General features: G+C 58.2%; 4 protein-coding genes across 4 annotated transcripts; 2 read left to right on the top strand and 2 right to left on the bottom strand.

Moving 5' to 3' along the window:
* Positions 1-273: 273 nt before the first annotated feature.
* Positions 274-1,528, bottom strand: GGS23DRAFT_562388 (acyl-CoA N-acyltransferase). The gene has a single exon (XM_051516015.1). The coding sequence runs from the start codon at positions 1,371-1,373 to the stop codon at positions 702-704; it is 672 nt and encodes a 223-aa protein (XP_051373640.1). The 5' UTR covers positions 1,374-1,528; the 3' UTR covers positions 274-701.
* A 786-nt stretch (positions 1,529-2,314) lies between these two features.
* GGS23DRAFT_469172 (fungal-specific transcription factor domain-containing protein) lies at positions 2,315-5,450 on the top strand. Its single transcript, XM_051514201.1, has one exon. The coding sequence runs from the start codon at positions 2,650-2,652 to the stop codon at positions 5,239-5,241; it is 2,592 nt and encodes an 863-aa protein (XP_051373641.1). The 5' UTR covers positions 2,315-2,649; the 3' UTR covers positions 5,242-5,450.
* On the bottom strand, positions 5,451-6,916 carry GGS23DRAFT_469197 (60S ribosomal protein L20). The gene is made up of 5 exons (XM_051514202.1): positions 6,801-6,916; positions 6,732-6,735; positions 6,152-6,336; positions 5,890-6,066; positions 5,451-5,819 (listed from the first exon to the last, which is right to left on the bottom strand). The coding sequence occupies exons 2-5, from the start codon at positions 6,733-6,735 to the stop codon at positions 5,661-5,663; spliced, it is 525 nt and encodes a 174-aa protein (XP_051373642.1). The 5' UTR covers positions 6,801-6,916; the 3' UTR covers positions 5,451-5,660.
* Positions 6,917-7,420: 504 nt separating this feature from the next.
* GGS23DRAFT_595624 (PCI domain-containing protein) lies at positions 7,421-9,287 on the top strand (the record flags this gene model as incomplete). Its single annotated transcript, XM_051518344.1, has 6 exons — positions 7,421-7,717; positions 7,801-8,087; positions 8,138-8,363; positions 8,425-8,486; positions 8,546-8,954; positions 9,204-9,287. The coding sequence occupies 6 exons, from the start codon at positions 7,421-7,423 to the stop codon at positions 9,285-9,287; spliced, it is 1,365 nt and encodes a 454-aa protein (XP_051373643.1).
* Between the last annotated feature and the right edge of the window lie 565 nt (positions 9,288-9,852).

Here is a 9,852-nt window from a genome sequence, read left to right on the forward strand (position 1 = left end):
TGCCTTTCCTCGAGGCGGAAACGGATATTACTCACCGAGACCGGCGATGCGACAGAGCGATGTCCAAGATAGGAGGTCCCCGTCTTAGGCCTTCTAGGCACCCCTGGGCGGCACACCAACAACACCTTAGGCAGGTATCGTACCTGGGAGGCGAGCCGGGGGGACACGCCACGAGGGCTGGATGCGGCCCGCGGCGGACTCGATCCGTGCCTCCGTAAGTGAGTGTGGCGATATGCATATAGGCATGTTAGGCTCCTAAAGTGAAGAGACATTCCGCCCTCCCTCGTTACACATACTACGTAGCAGGTCTGTGCGGTATGACAGCCTCTAGCCAGGGGACGCCCACATGGGTGCTGAACAGCATCACCTACCTAGAGATGACGACAACGGGCATGGCAGCGCGAATACGCGGCGATGTGCTGCAGGCAGAGCTCAACTATTTTCCACTTGTCCCTTGCCTCGATCCCCGTCACCATCCGCACACGAACATATCCCCCCAGCCCCCGTGGACGGCCGCGACCCTGTCGATATGTTGGTGGCGCATTAGAAGGTACTGCATGTTACCAGTGCGCTGCTTCGGCGAAATACCTACCTATAACGAGGCCTCTACTAGGGCTTCACATTATGCCCCGCCAGTTCGCCAGGGTAGTCGCGACTACGACGTCCCATCAAAACCCCCCCAAAAATCACCTTTTCTCTACCTAGTTGTTTTTCGCTGTCGACGAGAGTACAAACCCGACAAGGTTCACATCCCCCGAGAAGCCCTCCCGGCTATCAGGCTCGGCCCACCGCCTAAATACGCGGAACCCGGCTTTCTCGAGGACCCGTTTGCTACCTGGGTTGCCGTCGTCGACTATGGCCGTCAACATCTCCGGCACGTCCCCGGGCTCGCCTGCTGAATCCCTGTCGACCTCGACTTCCGCCTCGACCCGGGGCAGCGCCCACCAGTGGTCGAGATAGCCCTTGAGAAATTCGCTGGCGTAGCCCTGGCCCCAATGCTCCCTCTTAAACATGTACCCGACCTCGGGCCAGCCGAAGAAGTTGCTGTGCCTGAGCACGCCGCCCGCACCGATGATCTCGCCCGTCGACGCGAGACGGATGACGTAGTTGTACGTGTCGGCGTCGTTGGGCGCCATGAACCGGGCCATGAAGGTCAGCGTCTCGGCCTTGTCGGCGTCGATCCGGCCGGTCAACGTGAATATCATGACCTCGGGCTGCCTCCGCAGCGCGTGGATGCCGTCGAGATCATCGAGGACGAAGGGGCTGAGGATGAGGCGTTCCGTGCGGATGTGGGGCCGTTCCGAGTTGGGCGGGAACGGCCGCGCGGGCAGGCGTGTCTTGACCTTGACTCTTGGCTGGGTTTGTTGAGACATGAAGAACGAGCAAGAGGGGCTGAGCAGGCGCTAGGAGGGGGCGTTGAAAACGACTAATTTCTCCAGGGAAAATCTTATTCACGACGTCGACGATCTCTATGTTCCGCGCGTAACATTCCACCCGAGCCCATACACTTATTTTTATACCTATATAAGTACGTGCTGGGCTGTGCGGTTACGGGGAGCAGTGAGTCACTGTAGGTGTGTAATCGCGGACTGTAGGTACTTTTTTTCTTTCTCGTCCCCCGCGGTGGGCCGATCCTACTGTTGTTTCGATCGGTCTAGCGGGTGGCCCCTCACGTCCAGCTGACTGCGGTAGCCTCATCCTGACAACCCCCCCCCCCCCCCATCGCGGGCGCTGTCACTAGGAGAATCAAGTCCTTACTATGTAGTATGTGCCGTCCCGTCGGAGCCAAAGACAAGCTCACGGCGGTGTAGTCGCTGAGTCATTCTCACGAGACTTGCGCGCCGTAGCCGGCACCCCGGCCTAGCATCAGTCTCTGTATGCGCTTATCAGCGCTAATTACACGTTGTACGCATGTCTACGACAGCCGGCCAGCCCCCAGGCTCCAGGCTCGTAGGCCGGGTTGGAATCATACCGACGAAGAGGTATACCTAGGTTATAGGGGTAAGAATTGGGGGTACCACGAATTCGGAATCGTAAAATATTCTGCGTGCCAATACGGCTAACTTGTATACCTGGGACTGCTTAAACCGGCGGCTTTTGTTATACGGATAGGTACATCTACCTACCTAGAGGTTAGGTGCCTTAGGCGATAGTTTAGGTGGGTGCATCCTCGTGTTACTGTACCTAAGGCTAGATTGCCCAAGGTACCGCCTGATTAATGTACCTACTGACTAGCAGTACCCGCTTAAGTGCCTGAGCTAAGGTACCTACACCTACCTACTTGCATGCCACCATGTACCTAACGAGTCTCCGTAGACCTCCCCACTAACAACAACTTCTCATGCCAGATCCCTTACGATCACTCCCAGCTGGGTGACTTCGTGTTCGCTGCCGCAGATGAGACATCCTATGCTGGCATTGGTGATTGAGGCGATCTCCCTTTGGCTGTCACGCCCCGGCTGGCTGAGTCTTGAGGGATCGGCAGCCGTTTGAGCGGTTGACGGAGGAACCTCTGGGCCAGAATCGAATTACACATGCTGCTGGACAATCTAGAAGCCGAGAAGCTCGATCGAGCCTATACATTACCCGCTGCTGGCTTCCCGACCAACCAGCAAGCTACTACATGGCTAGCTGTGTTGACTTGGCACGATGGACCCCCGGATACCAACAGAGGACGCCGCCGCCGGCCCTTCCAACGACTCGGCGGGGGCCCGCCAGCAACCGGCTGGCAAACCATTAAGCTGCACCAACTGCCGGGCCCGCAAGCTCAAGTGTAGTCGGGAACACCCTTGTCACCACTGCGTGCGCTCCGGCGGCGAATGTATCTTTCCCGTGCGCAAACGTATCCGGAGGCCTCGGCGCAGCAAGAACGCCGAGCTGTTGCAGCGTCTCAGCCGCCTCGAGTCTATCGTGGGAAGGGTCGGCCTTGGTGTAGATGGAGGCGGCCTCTCGACCGCCAGCACCACCGCCGCTACCGCCCCCATTCCTGGCGCCCCCCCTGGTTTCTGCCCGCCCCCGTTCTTAGGTGGCGGTAGCAATGATAACCAGCCTCTACAATATCATACAGTTAGTGAAAGCGATGGCGGCTACTACGAGGCCCAGGAGAAATGGGATGAAGCGGCGCAAGATACCAAAGCCTCTAAATATCTGAGCGGGCAGTTCTGGACCAGCCTTGGCCTTGAGGTCGAAGGGCTGCGGCAGGCGCTGGAATCATCCACCGACTCAGACGAAGAGGAGCAGCCGCCCTTGCAAGGAGCAACGCCGGACTCGATCGCCTACGACCGCAGTAACTCAAGCGCTCCGTCCGCGGCCGCGGTGGCCGCCGGGTTCCCCTCGGGCCTACTCCTCGGGAGCGCATCCCACTTCGCCGCTCCCGAACAAATCGAACATCCGTCACCGGACCACATCCGCTTCCTGACGGCAACATTTTGCCGCAACGTCGATATGATCCTCAAGATCCTACACTGGCCGACGATAGAAGCGGCTCTCCTCGCGTTTGCGGATGCTTCCTCTTTATACTCTACAGACTCTCCCCAGGCCCAGTTAAGTCCCGAGAAGGAAGCCCTTTTCTTTGCCATCTACCACGCGGCTACTGTGAGCCTGTCGACAGAAACTTGCCTCGAGTATCTGGGTCGTCACCGCGACGACCTTGTTCGGACCTACGCTGCGGGCACCGAGCACCTCCTTGTGCGCGCCGACTACCTCAACAGCAGCAGCCTCGAGACCCTGCAGGCGCTCACACTGTACATCGCATGTCTTCGCTCTCACAACCGCAGTGCCGGCGAGCGCTCCGGCTCACGCCCCGCCTGGGTCCTAGTTTCCCTAGTTGTGCGCCTCGCGCAGGCTCTATCGCTTCACCGCGAAGCCGCAAACACGCGTCTGTCTCCTTATGAGGCAGAGCTGCGCCGGCGCTTGTGGTGGCAGATCATAGTGCTCGATATCCGCGCCTCAGAAGATCGAGGCACCACCACGGTCATCGCACGCGACTCGTATGACACACGCATCCCGTTAAACATCAATGACACCGACTTCGGCCCTGATACACCGCGCGACATGATACTTGTCGAAAGGCAGGGCCATACGGACGTTACATTTAACCTATGCACAGCACACTGTTCCAGAATATTCTTACACGTCGAGCACGCACAGTGTACTGCTGCTTCTCCCTCGACTACTAACGGTGATGCCACTGGTAGCGATGCTGCTACGCTGCAGCAGCCGCAGCAAGGCGTCGAGCAAACCATCCGACACGCGCAGGAGCTCGAGTCGCAATTCGTCACTAGTGCTGACACTCGGCACCCGGGATCATACCTGGCTTCCATCATCGCCCGCGTTGTCATCTTCAAACTGTGGCTCATCATGCAGTACCCGGTGCACCCGCGGCAGCGGCAGCGTCCGGGCCCTGCTGCATCGTCTCCCCTTTCTCCCACCTCCACTGCCACCCCTCAGGACCCTCGCACCCGAACCCAGGCGCCGGCCCTGCCCTTCTTCCCGCACGAGGCCACCCTGCGGACGGCGATCTCTATCATAGAGCTGGACGGGCACCTGCACAGGGGGCCCTACTCAGACCGGTTCCGGTGGTGGGCCGACACGTACGTGCAGTGGCACCCGCTGGCCGTGGCGCTCGCCGAGCTCTGCACACCGTTCCACTTCCACGCAGGCGGCGACGCCGCCGGCGAGGACCTCGTCGCGCACGCGTGGCGCGTCGTCGACGACGTCTTCCCCCGCTGGAGCAACACTATCGCCGACGCCAAGGGCGGCACGCTGTGGCGCCCCATCCGGAAGCTCTACAAGAAGGCCCGGGCCGCGCGCGCCGAGGATCGCGACCACGCCGTCGCCGCGACCCCGACGCTCTTCTCGCCGACGCGGCGCCGGGGCCCCTCTGCGTCCGCCCTGACCGGCTTCGAGATCGACGGCCGCGCGCATGAGATGCTCGCCGACGCAGCCGCCTGCTCCCCGGCCCCGCTCTCCGGCGCCGCCGAGCCCCCGTACTCGGCGCTGAGCTGGCGCGACTTCGACTTTGGGCTGGCGTCCTTCGACGACAACGACGAAGGCCGGGGAGGCGGCGGCGGCGCCGATAACGACGGCGTCGCGAACACGTACCCGTACAGCAGCATCATGATGAGGGCGGCGGCGGGGCCGCCGGCGATGGACTGGAGCACATGGGACGACTTCGTCGACGAGACGCAGGCCGCCGACGGGCAGTCGAGGTCCGGGTCGAGCAGGGATCAGAGCGTGTAAGGTTGGGCTGATCTGGGAAATCTCTCGTCTAGCGTCCGGACAAAAAAAGGGACCATACGATGGAGGAGGCCGGCGAGCACGATATGCTGTATTACTACGAAATTATGGATGTGATGTCACAGGGTCGTATAGTACGCACATCTCTGCGTGACAGCCTCGAAGGCGGACTGCCACCGTATATATATATATAGTATCACATGAGCACCGAATATATATGAGGCCATAAAACGGCAAGTGGGAAGTAGTAGCAATGGTTGTTGTACGCATCATTGATTCGTCTGTGGTATGCATTCGTGGCTCTTCTCTATGGAGCGAAACATGCCAAATGGAAGTTTTTTCCGCAATTCCGTAATGAACACCGGCACAAACCCGATTCCCAACCCCCCCCGGACGGCAAGACGATGAGAAAAAACCACCCCTTACGCAAAAGTGGAAGGTCGGGTGGCGCTGAACACCTTCTTGTTGCTGATCTTGGGCTGGCGGTGGGGTAGGGGAAAGGTAAGGCCCTTGGTGATGAGTTGCTTGATGTATTGTCTTCGGATGTCCTCGGTCTTCTGGATCTCCACCACCCGCAAGATCTAACGACATAGTTAGCCACGCGGCGTCCGTGCAACTGGACCTGGTGGGGGTCAGGGGGTTTGAGCGTACGTGGATGGACCGGAACCGGGCTCGGTGTCGGGCGGCCATATCCGAGTAGAGAGCCTGCACGGCGTCGGCTCGCGATAATTCGCGGTACTCCTTGTACATGTTGTGCGTGCCGGATCGCGAGTCGTATCGGATCCAGATGCCGAAGTTCTTGACGCGGAGGGGGCGCTTTTCGTGGATCTAGTACGTCTGTCAGCGCCGGGCATTTTCCTTCCTCCCGCGCTCCCCTCTTCTCCGCCGTCTTCCACCTCGTCGCGACACCCACCTTATTCAGGCTCACGATCTCGCCGTTGGCCTTCTTGACCTTCTTTAGCTTCGTGAGGAAGTACCAGAAGCGGGACTTGGCGACGACATCGTTCGGCGCGAAGATTCGCATGCGGTACAGCTTGGGAGTGGGGTTGGTCTCGGAGGGCAGATGGCGCCCGATGACCTGGTATTCCTGAAGGCGACCTGATGCCGGAGTTCGTTAGCAACACGGCTCATCCCACATTATCACGTCCGACAGAGTCCGCATTCAGCTAAACACCGGGCGAATGCCGTCGAATGGGGGGTGATCCAGGCCTCGTCCGGGTGCCTATCCGTTGACCGTATAACCCCAAGCCTACCCCCACGTAACGCATATTTGGAACTAGTTTTTCTGCAAATTCGCAATTGGTCGTCGGCTGAATCTAGACGAGGCCGTCGTCGGGGCGAAGCAGATAATCGGCGATAGAAACTCGAGATCGTCTCGGAGCTGCCCCATCTCTCGCAGCCGCCCGCCTACCGCAATCGGATTCCCTCGTACTCGGTGCTGGACATCGACACAACGGCGGGGAGGCGATGAGGTTGAAATTGGGGGTGCTTACCCATCTTTAACACAGTCAGTTTCTAAAGTCTTGCGCGATGGAGAGATTGCAGTATGCCGAATGGCCAACTTACGGTGACTTTGATGTGGTGGTCGCGATGGCGTTGGTGTGGTTAGAAAAAGTCCGGGGAGCAGGTGACGAGACGGGAGTTCTGGCTGTAGAATTCGCTTACCAGTCGGATTTTGGCGAAAATTCTGGTGCTAAGGGTTTCTCGCCCTAGGGAAATGTTGGTGAATTATGGCTCAGCAACCGGCGGCACGTCTGTGGCTGAGGTAGCTGTGGCCGCGGCTTGGCATTTGGTTGTACCGAGGTACCCCCGGTCTGCTAGGAGCTCCCTAACGTAGGTACCTAAGTACCTGCCCGCGTTCCTGGCGTGTTCAGCACTGGCCAATCAGAGTGGCGGGCCCTTTTACGGGCATGCCTTGCTCTCTACCTACCTCTCCTCGAGCGTCTCACTCACTACACTTACAACACGTTAACATCTACACCCGTCAACATCGGCCTTTCACCAGGCTTGGCATGTTCACGGCGTAAACATGATAGACCCTAGCTCACCACTTGGCGATGCAAATCTGTCGCCTTCCTAACTGCGCGTGCCTACAGAATCCAATCTTTGGTGACGCGCTGGGCCCCTACCTGGCCTCGATATCTCCGCCGTTGAGCCGCCTGCTCTCCTCGTCGAGCCAGCCATGGATTATCTCATACAGGACTTCAGGGCAGCCTACGCCGAGTTGAGGGGGGACCGACTTGCCGAAACCCTCCGCCCAGATGTTCAAGCCTACCCCTCGAAGCTATTGTCCGTCTGGGGCCGCGGAAATTACCGAGATGTCAAAGGTGACCTCTCTTTCCTGTTCTACAACAACCTCCCTCGCTCGGGTCTCAGCATCTCGAGAGATGAGGCGGCTGGGTGGATCGAGGTCTACCTAGCTTATTGGAAAGCCTTGGGCCTGATTCTCGCCGCCGAGGGAATCCGCGATAACGATCAGGTATGCCCTGGCCCTACCCGCCGAGCCAGGCTCTGCGTCTTTCGTCCAGCGTTCCTTATTTGAAGCTAACAGCTACCGACAAGTCGTCGTGGGAGAAAGTGTATGAAGCGTGGAAGGACCTGACACTGCAAATCATCCGCGGATACACAAATCACGATTTTGAGAACTGGACCATCCCTTGCCTGTACATTGCGGGCAAGTATCTCAGACAATTCGCCATACGAGCCGATGAGGAAAGGAAAAATAGCAACGAATACAGCGACGCAGCTGTTATGCAAGACGATTTCGACCCCGAGTCCGAGGAGCACAAGCTGTTGGAGGATTGTGCGAGACACCTCAACAGAATCTTCCAGACGTGCCTCAATGACCGGTACCTCTCCTCCACCCTTTCTCGCCGTCCCTAAACTAACCCGCACTTAGAGCACCCCTCGAGGAATCTCGAAAGTGGGGCATCTACTATGCTATCAACCTCCTCTTTAAGACCTATTTCAAGCTGAATTCGGCCTCGCTGTCCAAGAACGTCCTAATGGCGATCTCGGCCGGCCGGGGCGATATGCCGACACTTGACAAATTCCCAAAGTCCCAACAGGTCACTTTCAAGTACTACGAAGGTGTCCTATCGTTTCTCGAAGAGAATTACGTAGAGGTTCGCAGCCTGTTACCTTGATCGGGTACGAGAGGGGGTTTGGCTAACAACGGTGCGCTAGGCGGAGAAACACCTGACCATGGCCTGGCACATGTGCCACAAAGACGCGAAGCGAAACCTCGAGTAAGCTCGCCAGAGTTCGGGCAGGGAGCGCGCGCTTATCATAGACTCACGCATCGCAGGTTAATCTTGACCTACCTCGTGCCGTGTCACCTCCTGACGACGCATACGCTGCCCAGCCCTCAGCTGCTGGAACCATTCCCGCGGCTGCAGCGACTCTTCTTACCGCTAGCGACAGCGATCAAGAAGGCAGACCTCCGCGCTTTCGACATCGCGCTGCGTGACGGCGAAGACGAGTTCATAAGACGACGAATCTACCTTACGCTAGAGCGGGGGCGCGACATCGCGCTGAGGAACCTGCTGCGCAGGGTATTCATAGCCGGCGGCTTCGAGGAGGCCAAAGACGGCGCGCAACCGGTTCGGCGCACGAGGGTTCCGGTAGCCGAATTCACGGCCGCGGTCAAGATCAGCGGCGGGGAGGACATCGACTCCGACGAGGTAGAGTGTCTCATGGCCAACATGATCTACAAGGTATGCCATCCCTTTTCGTGCATCGTTAAGACCTACCTACACTCGGCTATCGTGTCTATATGGGCGGGTATTTGGTGTATAGAGGTGTGCCGTCTAGGACTACGCCTGAAATGGCGTTCTCCATATGACCATCGAGCCCTTCTACTATCTAGGAGGATGCACTCTGTAACCATGCCATGCTACGATCCCATTGGCAGAATAGCAGCTCGGACCAGGGTGTGAGTCACTAACGGGGCGAACGTATCGCAGAATTTGATGAAGGGATATATCGCTCACGAGCGCGGCTTCGTCGTATTAAGCAAGAACGGGGCGTTCCCCGGAACCGGCGTCTGAGTCAACGAAGTTGGACGCACGTATCGTCTGATAGAGGGACGGGCGGACGGACAGAAGGGAAGGTGGTGGAACGGATACACATGATAGGCTATACAAAAACGGCCTGCCAGTGGCACACCGACAAGGCGGCGAGCAGGCGGCGCTGTATATATATGTATGCGTGTCGCTCAGCCTTAAAAGTAAGGGACCGCAAACCAAAGGGTACGCCTGCGATATGTGTAGTATGACTGATTAGTAACACAGAGGGCAGTGATGGGCTTACTAGGAGGCCAACTTGGCAACCAGATATAGAGAGGGTGTGGGGAAGACAGGCAGACAGGTTAGATCTCGCGGTGCAACCCCTTCCCTCTCATGTAGCCGGCTAGGTAGCCTCCTCTTATTTGTTTGGAGGGCTAGGGACATGGGAAATCGACGGCGATAGGCAACCCGATCTTGCAGAGGCGCATATTGTGACAGGTCCTATCGCACACATCTCGATTTGCCAGCCGGCTATAGGCAGGCTGCAGCAGGTCATGGTAGGTGATACGAACAAAATGAGGATTAGCATGACCGCATCGAAGGCCGC

Source organism: Durotheca rogersii (assembly GCF_024521655.1).
Source record: "Durotheca rogersii strain YMJ 92031201 chromosome Unknown GGS23scaffold_6, whole genome shotgun sequence".
NCBI classification, from domain to species: Eukaryota; Fungi; Ascomycota; class Sordariomycetes; order Xylariales; family Xylariaceae; genus Durotheca; species Durotheca rogersii.

Bases quoted from the DNA above. Each gene is read 5' to 3' on its own strand.
- GGS23DRAFT_469197 (XM_051514202.1), bottom strand. The intron at 6,067-6,151 runs GTGGGTGTCGCG...CAGACGTACTAG, and splicing joins AGATCGTGAGCCTGAATAAG to ATCCACGAAAAGCGCCCCCT. The intron at 5,820-5,889 runs GTACGCTCAAAC...CTATGTCGTTAG, and splicing joins CCCGGTTCCGGTCCATCCAC to ATCTTGCGGGTGGTGGAGAT.
- GGS23DRAFT_562388 (XM_051516015.1), bottom strand. From the start codon at position 1,373: ATGTCTCAACAAACCCAGCCAAGAGTCAAGGTCAAGACACGCCTGCCC.
- GGS23DRAFT_469172 (XM_051514201.1), top strand. From the start codon at position 2,650: ATGGACCCCCGGATACCAACAGAGGACGCCGCCGCCGGCCCTTCCAAC.